General features: G+C 45.6%; 1 protein-coding gene across 3 annotated transcripts in view; it reads left to right on the top strand.

Moving 5' to 3' along the window:
• Positions 1–23,148, top strand: part of LOC121441856 (microtubule-associated protein RP/EB family member 2) — a 142,963-nt gene that overhangs the window by 47,283 nt on the left and 72,532 nt on the right. Inside the window, exon 1 of one of the 3 annotated variants that reach the window (XM_041643177.1) lies at positions 5,342–5,552. The exons of the other annotated variants lie outside the window; for them this stretch is intronic. Coding sequence (XP_041499111.1) covers positions 5,434–5,552 — 119 coding nt within the window. The 5' untranslated portion in view covers positions 5,342–5,433. Of the gene's footprint in view, positions 1–5,341; positions 5,553–23,148 lie in introns of those variants that run through there. 3 annotated transcript variants of the gene reach the window in all.

Below are 23,148 nucleotides of genomic sequence, written 5' to 3'. Positions count from 1 at the left end.
AGTTTGGGAGGGGTAGCAATCCAGCTGGTGCAGCTTATAAGCTGTGTGTGCATCAGTCCCTTACAAGATTGCAAGGACGAGCATTTTAAGGCAAATGCTTACCAAGCCCCATTAGCTCCTGAGTCTATGTACATAACACCTTTTTCTTCCCTTTGATATAAGGTTCATTGCCAAGCTCATGTCTTCATGAAGAATTTCAGCTTTCCCTCCTCCTTGAAAGACGCCTTTCTTTTCTTCAGCCAACATTGATGGGCCTGGTCTGAAATCTACCCTTTAAAAATATCTTGAGAACAACTCCCCAAATGGAGTAAATGCTTCTCTCATGGTTCTTATCTTACGCAAACTTTCTGTGCCACCTGGCCCTAGAGACCTCTCCTTTCCTAGGATATGTAGCCATAGGCAGACTCCCTCCTTTCCTACTTTTCTCTCTTTATCGCTCAGCTTTTAAAAAATTCCAAAGGGTCTTATCTTGCTGCGTGAGTGAGAGCGGCTGCTGCAGCACTTTGGAGACAATTATCTGCAAATTAGTGCGTATCCACATCAAACACAGATAAGATTGAGACACACACGCGCATTCAACAAATGCTGAAGGACTCACCCATGGTCTGACAGCTAATAGCACATCCTGTGGGTTTTTCTCTGTGACTGAAATGCACTTTGAGAAACTTTCTTCCAAAGCAACAATTTAATCTGTATTCCTAAACTTGCTAATTGATGCTTGGGACCTCTGAGATGTTTCTCTTTCCTTCACTACCTCCTACCTACCCTCAATCCATTCCCATCACCTGGCCTGTTATCTACCAAACCCTAACATGTATTTGAATTTTCAAATGTGTGCTTGCTTCTAAAGTCCTTTGATCTGTTGGTTTAAATCTTCACTGTTTTGGTTTTGTTTGTTATAGATTTGGGAGCTGGGTTTACTCTTCTTCCATACCATCATCATCATTCAGTATGCAAATGTCATCGTCAGTTGCCCTCTCTGTACTTCCTGCTTGCAGATCACTTCAGATTTCAGCCAAGCTCTTCAGCACAGCCAGCCTTTAGAGCCTCTTCCTGCTGGCCTCTGCCACTGTGCACTCTGCTTTCCCTTTGCACAGAGCAGCCTGCAGTGTCCTGCAGGGAGCACACCCTTTCCTGCCTCTGTCAAAAGCCTTTCGCCTCCATCCTTCCTCCCCATTCCATTCGTCATTCTAAAGACAACCCTGCCTCCAGGATAAGCACCTAGGCTGATGGGCAAGAAGGGTGGTATCCATCCAATAGCTAACAACCTGTTCTTCCCCTGAAACACTCACTGAACAAATGAATGATTGCATTCCTCTAGTGCCTCCCGCCTGCCAGGCTCTGCTCCGTGACAGCAGCACTGGAAGTGTTGCCTGGGAAGTGATCAGAAAAGATTTCTGTTGTTACTGCTGGTGATGGACAGCCGTCCAGAGAACACAGACCCACTGTGAGTTTGGTGCTGATCTTAGCCCTTGTACTGTAACTGTGTTGTACTCTCTCATCACCCTCAGCCCTGGAAGTGTCCTGAGGTCAGAGCCTGAGTATTTTGCCAGTTTCAAGGTCAGGGGCTTTCAGTGCAGTCCGTAATCTAACCCCACAGCGACACAGTGAAGCCAGTATCACTACACGGCTTTATAGATCAGGGAACAAGATCGTAAAGATATGAAACAAGTTGTCAAAATTACATAGCAGTGTATGTATGTAAACCAAGCCCAGCCCCCACAGCTGCCTGAGCCAGAGCCCCAACTTTAATAGCTGCTTGGTGAGAGGAGTGCGCCCCCCCCCCCACCCTGGGCACCTGGAGCCATAGGACTGTAGTCTGCACACAGTTTTTGGTAACCCTCTGGGTACACAACAAAACTGTAATCCACGGTTAGGTATACATAGACACCGCCTTTCATCCTTGTGACCTCCCTTAACCTATTGGGGACTAGGGAACCAGAAAGTTTGAAGCTTGCCAGCTCCCTGTATTACAGCATCTTTCAGATTAGAGACCTTTGAGCTCCATCTCTTAGGTAAATAGCCGATTTCTAAGTGCCTACCCCCTTTCCCCGAGGTCTGGGGACTGAATGGATGTGAAGGTCTTATAGAAAGCCAGAAGGTGGGTGGGGTGGGACTGTTGGTCCCATGCTTCTCTCTCTCTCTCTCACTCTCTCTCTCTCTCTCTCTCTCTCTCTCTCAACTTTATTTTATGTACATTGTTGTGAAGGTGTCATATTCCCTGGAACTGGAGTTACAGACAGTTGTAAGCTGCCTTGTGGGTGCTGGGAATGATTGAACTCGGGTCCTCTGGAAGAATAGTCAGTGCTCTTGACTGCTGAGCCGTCTCTCCAGTCCCTGTGGTGAACTCTTCAGCAGCACCTACACACTTGGCTCTGACACTGTGTCCCTTTTCTCACAGCTAGCTATCTCTCCTATTTGAGTTCCTGTGAACTTTTCGTGTCCCTCGGCATCTGCTGTGATAACACCCTTGCCATCACTACTATCATTACCTGAGCTTCCTGAAGTGTGGTGACACTGTGACAGGCCACACCTTGTTAGGAAAGGGGTCTGCACTGTGATGGAGCCATAGCTTGTAAGCATTCTTCACTGGGGAGCAGGGCTGGACCTTATCAAGCAAGGAGGTCTTCACTGGGACAGGCTGCACCTCTCTTGGGAATGAATAGGATTAATGAGACGTTCCTTCAACTATAGCCATTCCCTAGACTTCTCAGTGTGAAATGAGACCAAAGGACGTCCCCTAGATTTTGGCAGGACCTTCAGCCTATTTGATGTCTCTTCTAGGAGACAGACTGGGAAACTAGTTGCCTTTTGATTGATTGATTGATTGATTGATTGATTGTTTTAACCTTTATTCCTACATTCATTTGGTTGGGCCTTGAAAGGATGGGTTTTTCTTTGCCTCATTTCATCTTTTCTGTATTTTCCCATATTGAATCATACTCTCCCCAAAGTGGGATTTGCCTTCCTCTTTTCCCCAAGGCTAAATTGGAGACTAGCTGCCAGGTAACCTGATTTATGTGAGAGGAACGAAAGGCATCTGTTTAATGTTTTTAGATTATTACCCCTGTTACCCCCGCATCTTAGAGGGTAATGGCCGCTCTCGGGAACTCTCCGGTCCCTTTATAGTAGCAAGGCTCTGAGCGGTCATAGAGGAAGATTTACAAGAGCTTGAGAGTCCACTATCCCTCCCTTTTCAGCCTACTGACTACATTTTTGGTCATCACTCCCTCCTTCTTGAACAACCGGACAAGGGTGGATAGGCAGGGATGTTTACTCTGCAGACTGGTAGAAATGAGTTTAAAGCGATGGACTGGACATTCAAATTTTGACCAAATTAGTCCTCACCATCATGCCAAAGTGAGCTCCATGAAAGAACCCCCATTGAGAGGGCACAGTGGGAAAACAGTGCATTTGATCCGCGGGCGGTATTTCAGACCGACTACCGGAAAGGGAAAGCTTCTGCGAGAGGAAAGAAGTCAGTGGAGAAATTAGCAAGTGGGTCAAGTAACAGAAACAGCAAGAGGAAGTGTGTGTCGAGTTGCCTCCTAACGGCCACAGTCCCAGCTCCTTTTAGCTGGCTGTTGGATGGGAATGACACCCGGTGTGCCTCTTGAACAGCTCTCCGTGCTCCTTAGGAAGTCTTCTGTCAGAACTGGATCCTGATTGGATGAGAAAAACAACTATCATGAGATGGATTCAGAGGAAGGAACTAGTTTTTGTCCTGTGGAACTAACTGAAAAAGCAGAAAAAATAAAATTATTAAAATCACTGGCCAAAAGTCGAGTATAAAATAGAAAGGAAATGGGGAGGGGCTTGCTCGAGATTATCATTACCATCTGTGCTGTGGAACATTTGATTCCAATCCCAGAAGGTTGACACAGAAATAACTTATAACTGGGGACACATGCTGTTGAATTTTCAGGAATGACAGAATTTTTGTTATTAATATCTGTATCACACTATGGGGACCATGATAGGCCACATAGTGGCCAATGGTGGAGGAAGCCGTAACTGGGAACTTTGCCCTTTATCCTCACTCATGTGGGGCTTTTTACACCCCCAAATTTTCTTCTTTATCCACTTTATGGATATCCAGAGAGAGCTTCTAACGAGTAGAGAATCCAGACCCTCTTCACTCAGGAAGCGACAGCGCTGGTCCTCGGTGGGGGCTGTTTATTATCGAAACCCCAGGCTTTGCATGGTACTTGCAATTCTGTACGCATTCATCTTTTCATAATATTTTGGACACGTACTGAAATACTTCATACCTAGGTTTATAACATCACAGGTCACTAGTGGGTGGTCACACTGTTAAAAAAAAATGTGTCATTTACTAGCCTTGCTTCATCACTTCCGGTGTGGTCTTTTTCTAGCATGTCCGTTTTTAAATTGGGGATAATGGTTCCTGACTTACAGCAAATTATTTGCAAATACCATTTGCACTGCTGAAACAGCCTGAGCGTTGAGCTTCCAAATGTTAAATGAGGTGGTCACTTGTCTAATCCACATATCAATAAAGGACAGAGAATTGATGATAGGAATCAAAGGGCAGGGAAAAGAAATAGAGGACAGCTGAGACTTGGGGCATAGATAATCCTAGAATTTGGTAATTTGAACAAGGTGATCATAAGTTCAAGATTAGCCTAGTCCTAACACAAGCCTGCTTTTATAAAGGAAAAAAAAAGGTTTCTCTAACGGTGATATTATAAACTGGTGATTACATAAATAATTTTTTTAAAAAATATCACAATTGGTAAATTATTTTGTACAGAGTCATTTAATTTGTAACGGTCGTCCTCACGGTATGGTCTCAGAAGATGTAGTTTCCATACAGGTTTTATTTTTCTGCTTCTTTTAAGCAGGAGGTGGCTGCTGTGGAGAACAGAGGACAAGGGAAAGCTTAACCCTTTTAGTCCCCCACCTTCCCTAGAAGCTAGCCTCCAGGTCTTTGTGGGTTTGTCCTGCAACCTGACCACGTTTCCTGTCCTGGGCCTTGGAGCTACCCCAGGCCTGGGCATGAATCCTTTTGTGTGTCCAGCTGCAGGGGCAGCTTGGTCTGAGAGGAAGCAGCTAAAGGAAGAGCCGGTTCTCACTCCGGCTCAGGGCGGGTCCACGCCAGATGCCGGCCAGCCCCTCGCTCTGTAGCCTGCAGCCCCGGGCGCTCACGCTGAGCCGCTCTGCGTGAACCTCGGCAAGTCTACGAGTTAGCGGGTTGCTATGGCGACACTGGGCACGTGACCAGTCGCTGCCGCTGCTGCAGGCGCCCTGACGTGAGAGGGAGTGGCCTTCGAGGGCGTGGCTTTGGGAGGGCGGGGCCGGGCGCGGAGCAGGAGCAGAGCGCGGCTGCAGAGTGAGCAGTAAGCAGCGGGGAGACACAGCCCTTCGCCACAGCCAGCCTCCGCGTGTGTTCCCTCTGTCGGGAGAGCGCCAATGCCTGGGCCGACCCAAACCTTGTCCCCAAATGGAGAGAACAACAACGACATCATCCAGGATAACGGGACCATCATTCCTTTCCGGAAGCACACAGTGCGCGGGGAGCGGTCCTACAGGTACTGGCACGGGTGGCTGCGGACGGTCCGTCCCGTTACGTAACGCGGAGGCCGGGATTGCTTGGTTGCAGGGTCCTGTGTCGGTGGGGTGAGCATGGAGGCTTCCGCGGGCGAATAGGTTTGTTGCCTGCAAGAGGTCTCCCTCCATCTCTTCCCTGCATGCCATCTTCCTGCATCCCCGAAGGGACACAGGCTCAGCACTTCCTCTCCTCCTTCCCTTTTAGCATTTAAAGGAACCATTAGGTGGCGGGCACTAAAGGAGCAAACAAACGGGAGAATGGCGAGAAAGGGAGGATGGTGAGGAGCGCGCTTGCGCTTAACCTGGGGAGCATGCAGGAAAAGATGGAATCCTCTAGATGAAGCTGCAGTGTGTGATGTTAAACCGCCAGATTGATGGAGCTTTGTAAGAATTCTGCACGCTGATTGGTGCAAGGATTGACAGCAGAGGTCACAGTGTCAGACATTCACCAAAATCTCTCCATGGAAGCCGAGGCTGATTAGAAAGAGCCTAGACTGTTTCAGACCTAGGGGTTAAAAAAAAAAAAAAAAGAAAAAACAAAAACAAAAAAACCCACAACGACAAAAAGGAAACCTACCAAAACCCAGCGCCGCTATGCATTTTCTGAAGAGTTTTATGGCCTCTGCATGGGTGGAGGAGTCCTTCCTTCTTATTTATACCAGAAAGGTGATTCCTTATATTTTTGCTGAGGTCTGATTTGAGGATGGGAATGCTATGGGTCATTGTATTGTGAGCCTTTTGATTAATGAGTTGCCTGTGTCGTTGGCATCATTTTTGCATTAACATATCTGGCAATATGTTCCCATAGATAAGCTCATTAAAATTGTTTGCATTGTTTAATAAGGATAACAATGTGATGCAGAATGTAGCTTGATCTTAGGCAGCTCAAGGCCAGACGTACAGGGAGACGGATAGCTCAGATTGTATTTCCTCTGAAGTTCTTTTGTACTGAGGTGGTTATTTTTAAATGTAACCTTCATAACCACCAGCGATGCTTTTGCTTTAAAGTGGAGCACACATACCTGCAGGATGCAGCCTCTGAGCCAGTGAGCAACAGGAAATAACTACTTTTTAAAGTAAGCCTGCCATCTGAATTCTCAAATAATATTATGGGCAGAATATTCTGTGTTCAGATTCTATGTGCACATCATAAAGGAGACTCCCAAACTCCCCACTTCATTCCTTATTGAGCAGAGATACCATTTGTTGTCTCAAAAGGAGGGAGGTAAAGGCCACCCTCTGCTCTATTCCATCTCTGGCAGTTACATAAATACTTGAAGTTAATTTTGACTGCCCCCCTGAGATCACCCAGTCTCACATCTTATGGTTCCAATGACTAGAATTGGCAGGGCATCCTCACGGATTTCAAGTGATTGTTACTCTCGTAATGTAAGCCACAGTTGGTCCTCAACTTCTGGAACTTGCCTTTTGGGGATCCCACTGTTGGAAGGTCCCTCTCTTTTTCACCTTTCTCCACTGGGTGAACCTAGAAAGAGAATTTAAAAATAAACAAAATCAAGTTGCTTTGAAAGCTCACTTATTTGAACTGTTCTTGTAGGCAATAAATTTGAAGCCCTTATTTCCTGAGCATCTTAATCCCCGCTATGTCAGTAGCTGCTGCTCCTAGGATGGAGTACACATTTTACCACGTGGGCCAGAGGAAGTTGCCTAATTGGGTTTTATTACTCATATGAACCAACTCAAAGTGGTAATGAAAAACTGTTTGCCAAAAAGGTCAAATGGGCCCTTCTTGTGGGGAAAAAAAAAGATAGTGCTTTATGATGAAATTGTGTTTGTGTTTTTAATCCAAGTTATTCCTTCTACTTATTAAATGATTTCTGCTTTGCTTTTTGATGTTTTATGGTATCACCTTAAATTATATACAATTAAAACAAAGAAAACCCTAAATTTTTGGTAAAGATCTGACTACACTGGTAACTTCTCTGGAAACCCTGTGTTCATATTTTATAGACTACGATTGCTGGGCGATGTAGTGAGAGATGCTTTGGCTCAGGGAAGAAAGCTGCCGGCATAGCTCCATTGTGCTGTATGATGTACAGGACACCCTTGGAAACAGACACACTGGGTGTCTCCCTTGGCCTGCTTTCTTTCAAAGTGAATGAGCAATACAATATTAACTACTGCATAGTTTTTGGAGAGACCTAAGAGAAGGGGAAAAATGTGACACATTTTTCTATCCAGGAAGCATTCCGCCCTTACTTTGGCATCCTAAGACCGGAATAATGTAGCTATCTGGTTGCTGAGGAAACTTGGAAGGCGATTTGAAAGCCACAACAGAGATTTAACCAAGTAGAAGTTTGACCTTGGCTGTAGGCGAGGTAGCTTTCAACAGTGAGTGAGATATGCCTGGAAGTTTTCTGTGAGGTGCCTGAGAGAGCCTGAGTGTACTGAGGGCCCTGGCAACACCAGAAGCAGTTCTGATCCTGGCTGTCACTGATTCCCAGGTCCACTCCAGCAGCCCCTCTCTCGGGCTTTATTTCTTGACAGGGCTTCTTACCATGAAGATTATGTAGTCCTAGTGTTTTTGTTTTTGTTTTTTTCACTTTATGTCTGTTTTGCCTGTAAATCTATGGACCACATTCATACAGTGCCCTCCAAGGCCAGAGGAGGGTGTCGTATTTCCTGGAACTGGTGGTAGAGAGAGACAGTTATGAGCCACCATGTAGCTCAGAGAAATGAATCCAGGTTCTCTCTAAGAACAGCCAGTGCTCTTAACTTCTGAGCCATCTCTTAAGTCCCTTTAATTGTACTCTTAGAGAGATGGAAGGCCTAAGAGCATGCATGCAGGTCTGTAAACAGGGAACGTGCTCTGTTTCCAAAGAGGAACACTTTGGGGAGCGTAGACTGGAGTACGCCTCACCTTGCCGGCATTGCAGGCAAGAGAAGGCAGGGACCCCTAGAAAGGACAATGGCATTTCTCAAGGACCGCTAATGTGCAAGCGGTCACTCTGGTTTCTTTTAATTTCTTTTGCTGTTATTTATTTAGGGTGGGTGGGTGCACATACCACAGATGAGATTTGCTTGAGTGTGTTCTTTCCTTCACCATGTGACTTCTGGAGATCAAACTGAGGCCACTGGGCTTGGAGGCTAGCTAGCACCTTTACCTGGTGAGCCGTTCCCTGGGGCCAAGTACCAGATTGTTCACAAAAAGAATATGATGTGGTCCTGGTCTAGACATCATAAGGCAGATATCAATGCATGTAAACAGGGTCCGTTTTTTACAGCCTGAAGTTCAATAGGTAACAACAAATCATGATCGAAAGCCCTGTGCACTTTAATTAGAAAGCAGGATCCCCTTTTTAAAATCACATCTGTGTTAGAAATTGCACTAGAAGCAGTCAGGTATCAAAATGACCCAGTAAAGCCATCCGCACACATTTCTACACCCACTGCACGACAGAGCGCCTCCAGCCCCCGCCTCCCCACCACAGTTAGGAATCCAGATATTTTAAGAGCTGCTTAAAAAATAAATGTGGTGAGGGCCATCCAAGGTGACAATCTTTAATTCAAAGAGCGAATGAGTCGTGGCCTGGACCTCCCTGGAGAGGCTACTCCCTACAGCTCTGTTCTACGCAGATGCCGGTCGGAAATGAGATTTATTAGCTGGCCTTCTGCCCACAGCATCTTTGTTTGCATACTCTAGGCCTTTGAGACTGAGCATATAGAGAGGACCATCTCAGAATTGGTATTCCAGCATGCAACTCGTGTGTCTGAATACTTTAAGAAAAGAATTACTTGGCCCCAGGAAGTGAACTGTAAAGAAAAGTAAAAAAGGAGCTAATAAGCCTCAGATACTCATCTAGAACATCCAGCCTGCTTTGTTTTGTTTTTAAGTCAACTGTTGTTTAGGAACATAGAAAAATATCCTGTGTATAGATCTAGAAAATATAGGATTGTGACGTATGTTCCAATCGGTAGAAGCTATTACAGGGTGTAGGTTTCAGATGATACCCCGCAAGAACAACAGTTACACACACCAGAGGTCTGGCCTCACCTGTCTCCATTTTCCATCTGCGGATTAGCGGCAAAGGAGCGGTTTACAAATACTGATTTTGTTTGTCTTTAGTATTTGACTTAGGACTCCTAAAACCCAGGAGGTTACTTAATGCTGTGCTAGGCACTCAACTTTGAGACTTCTTTTGGGGGGACCTTCCTCAGAGCCTCTATGAAAGGAATGTGGATGCTTGTTACTTCGGGGGGAGGCTGGCCTGCTCTGTGGTGTCCTTTTGTGGTGCAGGAAGTCAACAGTAACTGTATGAGCTCGCCCTCTAGATTCAGGTTCGCTTTTTGGATGCAGCATCTTTCCTGTTCTTAGGGACTATGTGTAAGTGAAACAAATAATCTCTCAGTTTCCAGGAGAGGCAATTACTGGGTGATATAGACATTCCATTTGGATGGGAAAATTCCATAAATGTTTGATTGTCTTCTCTGGCCGTCGTCCGTGCTGGATGCCTCTTCAAGATCTCAAGTGCTAGCAAAGTCACAGGTTGGAGTAGCTCATCCTCTATCTCATCCAGATTTCTTTGTTGTCAGTATCTTGCTCAGTCAGCTATGAGTAGTGAGTGGTTTGCATTTCCTGAGCCTACAGTGACACAAAGTAAGGAAAAACTCAAGACTTATACTCAGCAGCGATCAGGACGAGGGAGATGCGCCTCTCCTGGTGGAGAAGCAGTGAGCATAGCTTGCCTCACGAAGGGGCAGACCCTGGGGTCGCCTTCATAGCCAGCAGTCTGATTCAGGGGCTAATGTAGAGCCCTTGTACTGTCTCGATCCTCAGAAGCGCGAACAGAGTACCTGGTCCATCAGTGTGAGGGATACAGGGAGATTGGTGTGGCCCAGGCAGCTACTCAGGCTGATCCCAGAGTCCTCATCCTGTCCAAGGTCCCAGAAGTGACCTGAAGTTTACCATGGCTCATCTGAGCACGTCTTAAGTTGTTCTCATTTCACTTTCAAGGACAAATAGATTTGCAACCACTTCCTTTTTGAAGATAACATTTTACATGATGAATTATGTTGGAATACTTAAAAGCTGGATGTGGTGGCACATGCCTGTAATCCCTGCACTCAAACTATAGAAAATAGAAGGATCAGGAGTTAAAGGCTGGCCTACCCTCTGTGAGCCCCTGTCTCAACACAGAAAAAGAAGGCGGTGGTTTCGGGCTATCTTTTAGCTATGTGATTATGTAATACCGATCCTGACCTGGTAATATTATATCCAGCCGTATCGTATGCACTGTTTAGATTCCTGTCTCTTACAGCACTGCACACACACACACACACACACACACACACACACACACACACACCCGTGGTCTCTGAGCTTCCTGCCCGCTCATCTTGAGTCTGATTGCTTATCTTAGTACCTTTGGCCCTTTGTATTTATTACTATTTTGAGAGAATTCTTCCCAAGTGGAAACCCCCAATTACATATGCAGTAAATAAGTACATGTTATGCAACTTTTGTTTAATGAATCAAAATTTTTGTTACTTGCATCCCCAAAGATAGACTGTTTACTTTAATGAAAACAGTCAGTACGGCTGAGCAGACTTTTATAGACCTGCACAAAATAATTTCTCAATAAATTACTCCAAAAAAGGACACAGTATTTATTTTCCATCCAATCACCCCATTTTAATTAGGATTTTGCTCACTTGTACCAAGATAGATGTCCTTAAAAAGTCTTTTCTTCCTTCTGAAGGAGGAGGGGTTGGTGGCAGTGTTTAGTGTCAGTGCCCCTCAGTGCTTAGCTAGTTAAGAAAACGGGGTTCAAATCAGTGTTCCCCATGTGTCTGCCTCTAGCATGACTCTATCAGGTCGAATGACCATGCCACAAAGATCTGATTTTGGCCTTGACTTTGGGATAGAAAAGAGAGCAGGCGAGGGATTTAAGAAGGAAAGTAATTTGTATGCATGTGTGCACATGCATATGAACATGTAGCTGCACATATGTGCACATGGGCAAAAGTCTGCATCTTCAGTGCCAACACTATTGTTTCTTAAGTCACTGGCATCTGCAACATTCTATGGCAGAGAACTTGTGGAAATCTAAATTTTAATTGTATACAGGGGGCCATGTGTGGAAGTGTTCCCTGTAATCCTGGCACTAGGGATCTTGAATTCAAGACCAGCCTGGGCAACAGAGCAACTTTAATATATATATATACAGAATTGACCTTGAGGGTTCCCAGGTGACAGTGCATCTCCCGAGAGCGCCTTGAGCGTCTGTAACACCTCACTTTGAAGACATTAATTCCTTGTTCTTTATTTAGTGCCAGCCTGCCTGGGCAAAGCCCTGAGAGGTAACTTGTCAGAGGTGGCAGAGGCATTGACATCTCTAGGAGGCTCTCTTATGTCCGCTGCTCACTCTGAGTCGGAACTGCGGCGTCCTTTTCTTAGGAGCCCTCCGTGATGTCTACAGAGTTTTCACTTGGTGCCGCACGAGTCACAGTCAAGTGGCGCTCCTGAAATGGGTTTCTCCTCTGCCTTAGTGGCGCTCCTGAAATGGGCTCCTCCGCTGCTACGTTCCTTACCACTCTCATCCGTCGTTCTAGAGTGCTCAAGCATGCTTCAGCCTGGAATAGTGAACTATTTTAAGTTGTCATTATCAACTTTTACACAGTTGCCATTATGTTAATATTTAAACCCAAATTTTCCCTTCAGCAAACAGACTTCCTTCTGTTGCCAGTTTGCTCATGAGGGCCCCTAGAATACAAGGGTAAATAATACCAGCGCCTCGCTGAAAGGGAGAGGCCAGAAGCCTAGGCAGCAACAAGGAGAGAGTCCTGGTGAAGGGGCCCAAAATGGAGAGACACCCCAGAGAAGACCCATGTGTTTGTTTTATGTTGGGTATGGCTGACATTGGCTCACCAGATTCAGCCAGACCTGGCCAGCAAGCCCCAGGGAAGAGTCTCCTTGTCCTCAGTTCTGAAAGTGTAGGCACGTGCTGCCACACCCTACTTTTTTGTGGGTACTGGGATTAAACTCAGGTTTTTATCTTTATGTGAACTTTACCCCATGAACTGTCTCTTTGCCTCTCCCTCTCCCCCATTTTCAAGCAAGGTCTTATGTAGCCCAGGCTGGCCTGAAATTCGCCGTATATCCAAGGCTGGTCTTGAATTCCTTGTCCCTCAGTTTCCTAAGTACTGGAGTTACAAGCATGTTCCATTCAGGACCAGCTACAAGTACTACTTTAAATGTTTTGTTCATTTGTTTGGTTGGTTTGATTTTGACTTTTCTAGACAGGGTTTCTCTGTGTAGTCTTTGCTGTCCTGGAACTCCCTTCTGTAGACCAGGCTGGCCTTGAACCTAGAGATCTGCCTACCTCTGCCTCCCAAGTTCTGGAATTAAAGGCATGCACCACCACTGCCCAGCTAAAATTGTATTTGTTATTTTGATGCATTTAGTGCATATGTTTGTGTATGCGTACGTGTGTGTGTGTGTGTGTGTGTGCGTGTGTGCGTGTGTGTATGTGCGCATGCACACTTGTGGAAGTCAGAGGACAGTTTTGTATAGTCTGTCCTCTCCTTCCACCTTTACACGGGTTCCAGGGATTGAACTTAGGTTACCGGGTTTGGACAGCAAGTGCTCCCCAACTGAGCCATCACACCAGCTGTGTAAGCACGGTTCTTACATTAGAGCTCCCCAAGTCACAGATGCGCAGTGTTCCTCTGTCATCCACCTTCCTCACACTCAGAGACACCCATCGTCCTCACTTCATTCGGCTTTCTCCAGTGCACACTGTGCTGGCTTGGGGGGTGTGTCCATCCTGTTTAGTATGCTCAGTGACTCTTCACCTAACTGCACAGTCGTCCTCGGTGAGGATTGTTTTTCAGTACCCTCTTTGCAGTTTCCTTTTCTTCCTGTTTATTGAGCACCTGCTGCTTGTCACGTGCCGTGTGGGGTCCTAACATTGTACGAAGACAAGGAACTGCTGGTTCTCAGTCACTCTGACCACAGTCCTCTGGCCTCTGACCCACCTAATCTCCCACTTTAGGATAGTCACACACACACACACACACACACACACACACACACAGAGAGAGAGAGAGAGAGAGAGAGAGAGAGAGAGACTGACTAGGAATATCAGTATCTGCCCTTAAAGTAACCCGCAGGTCCCGTGATGCTGGCCGGGCAGCCAGCCATCCACAAGGAGCATGCCTTCCTGCACAGGCAGCCTCCTCGCCCAGCAGGCTGGATGAAGTCTGAGAGCACCCGAGGGACACTGCCAGTTAAGAAGGAACAAAGGACAGCTTCGCCTGCAATAACTTCACCGTGCTATAGCCTTGAAGTAAACAGACTCTGGAGCTTGTAACCAGACGGACTCTTAGAAAAGGAGGAAGCAGAAACAGGGGTCCCAGGAGGGCCGGCTTCTCAGGCAGATATGTGCAAAGTGTGGAGAAGAATGAGGGTTTCTGGGGTGAGTGTGTCCAGCTTTCCTCCCCTCTGTTTTTCTTTCACTCCAGGCAGAGTAAATTTGCTCCTCTAGCAATTCTAGAGTAGCAAATGCTATAAGCACTAAGTGAACCTAGGCTGGCTGTGGCCCCAGGCAGTCGGGATTAAATGGGCCTCCTTTAGATCTCTTACTGGGGCCTGAAACTCACGATAAATCTGCAAGGAATTGATTCTCTCTCCCTGGCTTTTCTGGAAGGCACACAACAGTGGCTTTAAGATGTCCCTATGAGCAGCACTGGCTGTTTCTGCTTCCTCAGTTCCTTCACATTTTCTGTCCAGATCTGGCACCTCCTTCCTACCGTGTATAGGGGTCTGGTGGGTGTTTAGAGTGCCCAGCCAGAGAGCTGCTTGGCTCTGGCATAAGACATATGTTCTCTGCCTCAGCCTCCGTCCAAACTGTATGACAGGACAGATGCTCTCTGCCTCCTCAAGCGTCATTTCCCTACTGTACCTAGGGAGGTAACAGTGCCAACCCCACGGGGTAGTTATGTGGACTGAATGAGCCAGGAACATGAGGAGCACACACTGCTGCCTGGGGCAAAAAGTCCCATACAGAAAGCGAGCTACTAGTTAGCATCTGTGACTTTCTACCTGTCTTTATAACCTGTGATCTTTGTGTCCTAAATACCTGGCACAATTCATGACTCATGGCAGGTGTTCTTTAAAAATCCCATCGACTTCATTAAGAATTCATTCAGAAACAATAAACTGAATCTATTTTAAGCGTGTAGCTCAGTGGGTTTAGGTAGGGTTGGTCCTGAACATTTCCATCATTGCCCCCAAGTTCCTTGTGCCCTTTACAGCCCGTATTTCCTCTCCCCACAGCCCCGGGAACCACTGAGACACTCTCTGTCACAACGGTTTGTGTGGAGTGAGATCAGATGGGATGCGTGGCTCAGCATCTGGCTGTTTTGACTCAGTGTCAGGAGTTTGAGATCCATCGACAATGGCTGTCTCCACGGCGGTGCAGCTCTTTCCTCTTTACTGCCGAGTAGTATTCCATCATACGGCAAACCATATTTTGTTTATCCACTCACCAGCTGCTGAACATTAGCATTTTCGGTCTGGGGTGGTTAAGAATAAAGCATCTGAATATTCATGTGCAAATCTTGATGGGGACATGTTTGCATTTCCCTGGGGTTAATGCCTATGGGAGAGAAATGATTGTGTTTAGCTGTGTGTTTGTGGGGGTGGGGTGGAGGAGGGAGAGTGTGCCCAAGAACAACCTCAAGTGTCCCGGAGTACTTTCTGAACCTCATTTTTTTTTTACGACCAAGTCTCTCTCACTCGCATGAAACTCACCTAGTAGCCTGTTCTGATTGACCAGTGAGTCCCAGGGAGACACCTGTCTCCGCTTCCCCAGGGGGTTCGAAGCATGCGCCGTGCCTCCATGCCTGGCCCTCTATGTGGGTGCTGAGAATGCTGGTGCTCTTTTTACCAGCTGAGCCCCCAGCCCCCAGTGTTTAACTATAGAAGAACCTGAAAGCGATTCCTCAGAGCGGTTGTACCTTCTCCCGCCCTCATCAGAGCCCTGGCCAATCTGGACTGTCCATCTCTCAGGTTTGGACATCCTTTGCGGGTGTATGGAGGTGTCTTGTTAGGATTGCAAATTACAGTTGAGAATCTTTCCTTGTGCATATTGACTGGATACATTCTTTAGTGACATATCCAACTCTTTAGCCCATTTTTAAAAGTCATTAATACAAAACGGTCATTAAAAGTATGTTCTAAGCCAGAGGGTAGAGGTACACACCTTAAATCCCAGCACTCAAAAGGCAGAGGTAGTTGGTTTTCTGAATTCCAGACCAGCCTGGTCTCCGAAGGGAGTTTCAAGACAGCCAGGGCTGCACAGGAAAACCCTGTCTTGAAAACTAAACAAAACAAAAAGTATATTCTAGATGTTTTAATGTAGTCTCAGTTTAGATTTTAATGTGTCTGGGTCTTATGTGTTTAACCTGCACAAAATCCTTCAGGAGCAAAGGATGCTTCTTCTGGCCTCTCCCCACAGATCTGCAGTAGTAATACTCATACACATTTTCTAAGTGCAGATTAAACTGCCCTTAAGCAGAAGGCCTGTAACCAGAACCATTGCCCGTTTCCGATGTGTTCAGATCTGGGGGTGCCTCCAGAGTGCACTGCTAGGAGCATCCCTAGTCTGAGACTCTTATCTTTCAGTGCCCCCAAATGTCAGATCCTGGAGCAGTTTGTATTTGAGATTTGGAAATTAGGAGTGCTCAGCCTGTGCACACACATCAAATGGTATTGTAACAGAATAATTTTGACGGTTTGGAAAAAATGACTAAATCCACTTTGAAATGCCATGTGAAGGTGTTAGGTTTGGGAGCTGGGCTTTCTTTGCCGTCTTGATAGACGTGAAGGGCTCTTGTACCTCTGTAGAGAATGCTGTAATTATGTAGATAGTCTTCTCTTTGTGCCCTGGTTCCTCTTGTGGTAGATCAAAGATTCTGCTGTTAAGATGAAGAATAGAATGTGTGTAGAAACCATTTAAAGACAACTAGGAACATTTGCCTGTTTTCAGAATCTCGCCTGGAGAACCAAACAGTGGATGCCCCCTCATTTAAAATTCTGTGGCAGGTACCTACCCCTACTCCGTTTCCCTTCTCTCTCATTTGACTGGGTTTGCTTGTTGGTTTTGTGGTGCTCAGGTTCGAACCCTTCCCATGCGCGTTCACAGTGTTCTGGAAACATACCCCTCCATACTCCGCCGCCCTTCCCTTCCTACTTCCCACCCTGGAGTCTTCCTTTTCCCCTCGACGGTTTGACTTTTATTTTCATGTCATATGTACTCATGGATTTTTGTATACGACTGACTTAATTCACTTATCACGATTCTCTGTAGTTACGTCCATTTTCTTGCAGACGATGTAGCTTCATTCTTCTCTGTGGCTGGATGTAATTCCATCATGTATATAGACATCGTGTATATAGACATTGTATATAGAGATTCCTTTGTCCAGTCTTTTGTTGCTAGGCGCCTAGGTTGGCTCCATCATTTAGCCGTTGTGAATTGTGCTGCTCGTTCACTGATGTGCGGTTGTCTCTGGGATCTGTCGACTTTAGGATAAATACTCAGGCTTAATATTTTCCGTTTTGGAGACAAGAGCTCACTAAGTTGCCAGGGCTGGCCTTGAACTTGGGACTCTCCTGCAGCAGGCTCTTGAGTAGTTCAAATCAGAGGCCTGTACGACCAGCTCTGTTGTTGCCTGTTTTGCTCTCAGTTTAGCCCTAAGCCCCTGGGGGCAAACTCCCTTTAGTTGACTCTGGAGACCAAACAGAAAGAGGTTATCTGCCCTTGCTGTGCTGTTTCCAGAGGGTGAGCTTGCCTCACCTCAGAATCCACTCACACCCAGTTCCATGCCCACATCTGTTTCCAAGTCCAACGCTATGATAACGCGGAAGTTCACCGTGACTTCACAGATGCCCTGGGCCTACTAAGTAAATTTTGTCATTTTAGTCATTTTACATTTCGCTGCCAAACCTTTGAGGTCCGATTTCAGCAGTGTCCCTTGAGGACAGCCGTCTCTCCCCAGCGTGCAGAAGGTGGTTCTCTTTGTTCTTGTTGGGACTGAGCTGGCCACAGCTGGCCACAGCCACTTAACAGTGAGTGGAGAGTTGAGCCAGCCGTTTGCTGTTCTATGAGAGGAAGCCACACGCTATCAGAAAGGACATCCTGTGATTCCCCTGGTTTACTATGGACGTTTTATTTAAATACTAGGATGGTCTCTGCTTCCTCCCTGCTGTGAAGCAGGAAGCCCCAGAGTGATAGTTTCTCTTTCGCTTTGAGTCTGCAGCAAACAGCGCACTCCCAGAGACTCACTGAGAGAAAACAGCGTGGCTTTTACTTGAGCTAGTGATGATTTTACCTTCTACCATTTCTGTTGCCTTGAAGTAATTAATTCACTGGACAACATGGGAAACAATTAAACATATTAATATACAGTCCCGGAACTGGGTCTACTGACTACCTAGTTTGGTCTGTATACCTACACTTGAGTATAATAGAAACATGACTGTGAAGATCTGAAACATGCTCACAGGGTGTTAACAGAGACAGGCTGGTGTCACGTGTCTTCCCAGGCTCTGGAAGCCTCCACAACACGATGTTATATGCTGGGTGCTTGAACCTTTATCCTCTCCTGCTGGTAGGTTAGATCTGCATGCAAGTCATTGCGGTGCCACGCTCCGCCTTAGGCTCCAGGAAAGAGTCTTTCCTCTCCCTCCCCATTCTGATGTCCCCATGTGTTCTGTGGTGTACAGCTTCAACCCCCAGTCTCTGCCTCTAGTCATCCTGCCTCCTTCATCTGTGTGTTGTTCTTGGCCGGCTTTTAGAGTATCAATCATTAGACCCACCCTAATCCAGTATCTTCATCTTAACTGGTTCATTTGTAGAGACCCTATTTATACATAAAGTCACACGCTGAGGGTCCAGATACACGGGAGCTTAGAAGAGGGACAGTCTTCAACTCTGTGTGAGTGCAGAAGACTATATGTATGCATTGATTGTGTAGTTATGTGCAGAAGACTATGTGTATTCATTGATTATGTAATTATGTGTAGAAGACTATATGTATGCATTGGTTATGTAGTTATGTGCAGAAGATTATATGTATGCATTGATTTTGTGTATGAACCCTTTTTAAAGTTCACACTTTAAAAAAATGATATACATAAAGTGAAAATGATACATATATCCTACTATACATACACAAAATTATTTATTTTTGGGCTGGAGAGATGGCTCAGTGATTAAGAGCCCTGGCTGTTCTTCCAGAGGTCCTGAGTTCAATTCCCAGCAACCACATGGTGGCTCACAACCATCTGTAATGAGATCTGGTGCCCTCCTCTGGTGTGCGGGCATACATGGAGGCAGAATGTTGTATACATAATAAATAAATAAGTTTAAAAAAATATTTATTTTTTGAGGCAAAGTCTCCTGCTGCCAGGTTCACTATGAACTGACAGTAGAGTCGAAGACATTCTTGAACTCCTGAACATCCTCACTCTGCCTACCAAATTCTGGGATTACAGACTTGCCCTACCCTGCCTGGCTACTGAGAGAAACTTAGAAAGATAAGGGTTATGAATGAGTGAGGAGATAATAGCTCTTTTTTCATGTTGGAAATTAAACTTTCGATGTAGTATGTGGTTAGATGCCAAGCTAATCCCCAGCCTGAATAATGGCTATTTAAATTTTTTAAATCTTACCTTTTCTGTATTTTCTGCTTTTTTTTATAGTTCAAAAATGTACAAAATTTTTAAAACAAGGATCGTTTTTAAAAGAAAAAGCACTTTGACATTTAAAAAGTCATTTGTCCTTTGCTTTATTAAATGATTAACTATTTGAACTTATTTAATAGCTTAATCTTAGTGAATATGAGCACATGTAAACACGTGAATAAATCTATTGGTGTTTTAATGAGGTGGATATTTTTTTGTTCTAACATGATATTATATTATATTGACTGTCACAGTGACTAAGGCTGAAGTAATGTAAGATAATATAGTCATTGAAACCTTGCCACAGCGTCTTTGACATCAAGTCTTTGGCTCAAATTCGAAAGTCAAAATAAGGTTTGGTTTATTAGTTAATGGTTGAATTCAAAACGAATTTCCAGAACATGTTTAAAGATTTCTAAGCCAAATGAATCCTGGAAATCTAGAAACTAGCCTTGGGGACAGGATGTGGCTACTTCCAGATGGTTATGTCTTATCAGTCCACATTGGCTCTAAAGTTGAGCAACAGTTAGCATGCAGAGCCACACTCCAGACCTGAGTTTATCCTCACCGCCGTTCTTAGGCAGGCCAGTAATTGATCTACTGTTATTCTGTCTTTAAGAATCCCAGGTCCTGGGGCTGCAGAGATGGTGTAGCTAAGAGCACTTGCGTAAGGACCTAAGCTCGAATCCCCTGTACCCTTGTGAAAACACCAGGTGTAGCTCTGCTCCATTTTTCCCCAAGCCAAGGGTCTTACCGTGTGTCTGTTATTTTTGTACCTGATCCAGTTTGAACGTGGCTAGCTCCTGCTCTCCCAAGTGCTCAGTTTTAGCTCTCTCTACTGAAAATTTTAGTGGTAATACACCCTTGCTAGGAATGTTGTAATTCTGACCTATAACTAAAATAAGAGAGAGGAGAGGAAAGAAATACTGCAAGGTGTGTGTGTGTGTGTGTGTGTGTGTGTGTGTGTATGTGTGTGTGTGTTTTACTTGTGCAATAATGTGTAAACTTTGACCTGCAGCAAGACTAAAGAGAGGAGAGGAAAGAAATACTGCTAATCTCTCCTTCCCTTCCTTCCTCTCTCTCCCAGCCTCTGGTGTGGGTGACTTGGTGTTTCTCTACATAATACTGATATAGAAAGAGTATTAGTCTGTTCATTCTAGTAATGCTAAATGAGTTTGTTTTAAAAGAAAAAACTTTTTCTGAAATACAAAATCGTATTTGATGTCCTAAACAGGAGCACTAAGAGGCTGGGCTAAGATGTAGCTTTAGTGGAGAGGCCTACTCTGGCATGTACGAAGCCTTTGGTTCGATTCCCAGAACTGCAGAATGAACAGGAAAATATTCTGTTGGTTTCCTCCTCTTCACGGTCAGTTTGACTAGAGTTAGAACTACCAAGGAACCACACTTCTAGGTAAGTCAGTGGGGCTGTTTCCAGAGTAGTTTATCTGAAGAGGGAAGACCCACCCTGACCAAATGTGGACAAAACCATCCCAGGGGCTGGAGTCCCAGGTCAAATTAGAAAGGGGTGGGGTGAACCAGCTGAGCACCGGCATGCCTGCATGTCTGCTTCTTGGCTGCGGTGTCTTCACAGCAGACCTCGCTAGGGGAAAGATGCTGAGGTAGGTGAACTAGCACACACACACACACACCCCACACCCCCGGCTTGAGTGCTTGTCCCACAGCTATAGCAGTTTGGCTGAAATCCCTTACTTTAGCTCAGATACCTCAGTGACTAGAATTTCTGTTTGTTGGCGTGTTCAGGAGAGATCTCTTCGTTCATATATGTAATATGGACTGTGGTCCCTGGGGTTATGGAGTGGGTTTGATGTATTATCACGCAAGGATGTTCAACCTGCTTCCTGCTTGCGACAAATTGCACCTTACTTAAGTCTTGCTTGAAACATTATGGGATGTTTTGTCAGTTTTTTTCTTTCAGTATCTCGATTGCACAGGTGTCGATCCTGAACTTTTCTAGATGACAGGGGACTCAGAAGGCAAAGGGACGCTTTCTCTCTCCAGGAATTGAAAAGTTAATAGTATTCTGTTCCCTGATTTGAAGTTTTCCTTTTTGATTCAGCCTGTTTTGGGAAGAATTAAGAGAGCATGGGCACAGAAAAGACTCAGGATGAGAATCTGCTACCCAATTTGGACTTCAATGTGCTAGAATATCTTTAAATGTTAGCCTGCACTTTACCGTCTCATTAATAGTCTCCGTTTTATTGATACTTCACTTTCATTTCCATTTGAAAATGTTCTCACGTGTTTAAGACATTTTTACCACAATGAAGGTGCAGACATTTGGATAGGCACCAGTCTTTGGGACAGAGATACCAAGGCTAGATTTTTTTTAAGGATATGTTATTCTAAACACATAGTCAAGATACCGATCTAAAGTCTTTTATTAGCTTTGAAAAAAAATATAAGCAGTAATGTCCATTTTTACTAATCTACCTAAAAAGTAAGTCGAGAGCCTTGCCAACAAAATATACGGTCCTGGAAATGTGGCAGTTCCTAAAATACTAGCGTGGCTTACGCGTTCCAGCTGCCAGGTGCTCCGGCCAGAAAGCGTTCCCAGCAATAAACTGAGAAATCTCACCCAAAGCTCCACTGTTCAGGCCTTTCTTCATGGAAACATATGTTTAAAAATCATTGGGGTTTAAATCCAGAATGAGAAACTGGGTTTAGTGACTGCCTGGGCTACAGAAGGAGTTCAAGGCCATCCTGGGGAATTTAGCTGAGCTACAGTCTCCAAATAAAATTAGAAGCCTGGGGATATAGGTCAGTGGTGTAGAACACTCTGCCTGCCATACCCCAGGCCCTGGGTTTGATCCCCTGTACGAAAATGAGGATTTGATACAATTCCACCATCACCTTATTAGAGGCCACAACGCTGTCTTCACTTGCGGTTCTTCCTGGAGCTTGAAAGTGTGGCGGGAGGGGGAAGAGGGGGTGCCAGGAGGGGGGTTAGCCTGCATTGAGAGCTAAGGTGTGGGAGGGGGTTGGGCTGGCTTGCATTGAGAGCTAAGGAGTATGAGGGGTGAGGATACTGGCCTGCATTGAGAGCTAACGTGGGGTGGGGGGTGCTCTGGTTTGCATTGAGAGCTAAGGCTTGGGGTGGGGGGCTCTGGCTTGCATTGAGAGCAGCCACAAGCTCTGCTGCTTGATAGTTGCGACCCCACAGAACTGTAACTTTTCCGGCATCGTTCATGAGAGCAGTTGTGTGGCATTGCCGGGAGGACAAGTCTGTGTTGATGATTCACTCTCAGTGGACAAGGGTGACTGCTGAGTACTGTCATGTAGTGTCTCATCCAGTTCCCGTGCTTCTCCATCTTCTAGAGGCACAAGGTGACCAAGGTTGCCCAACCATTGGTGGGGGTTCTGGATTATAAGCTGGTGCCTTTGGCTCCTAGGTCAGAGCCCTTCCGAATCTGCAGATCAGCAAGTGAACATTTCAGAGCTGGCGTGAAGAATGCACCTTATCCACATTTTTCTTTCCTTTTCTCTTTTCCTTTCCTTTTTCCTAAAAGACAAATTCCTTTCGTCCACTCAACCCTAATTCATCCCCTGCAGACTGCCTCATAACACAGGGGTGTGTTAGAACCGTTGCCTGCATGGTTTGGTTTTGAGCATCCTGTGGCTTTCTTTTCCCCTCAAAACCCTCCCACTCACTCACTCGTTTAGCATGGACTTAAAGTTTGGTGCGCTCCCTGGAGACAGGGTAGTAAATAAGAGGTACACTATAAAGCTCCTGCCATAACAGAGCCTGCATTGGGAGGCAGGAGGTAGGAAGAAGACAAGAAACAAGCCGGCTAATCACAGATTGTGTAATGTGCAAGAGTCGAGGGCAGAACGACGTTGGAGCAACT

This window comes from Microtus oregoni, unplaced genomic scaffold (genome assembly GCF_018167655.1).
Source record: "Microtus oregoni isolate MIOR12 unplaced genomic scaffold, Mior012 000082F_ref0000272, whole genome shotgun sequence".
NCBI classification, from domain to species: Eukaryota; Metazoa; Chordata; class Mammalia; order Rodentia; family Cricetidae; genus Microtus; species Microtus oregoni.
The sequence above is the reverse complement of the archived record's forward strand: the minus strand, read 5'-3'. Positions and strand labels throughout refer to the sequence as shown.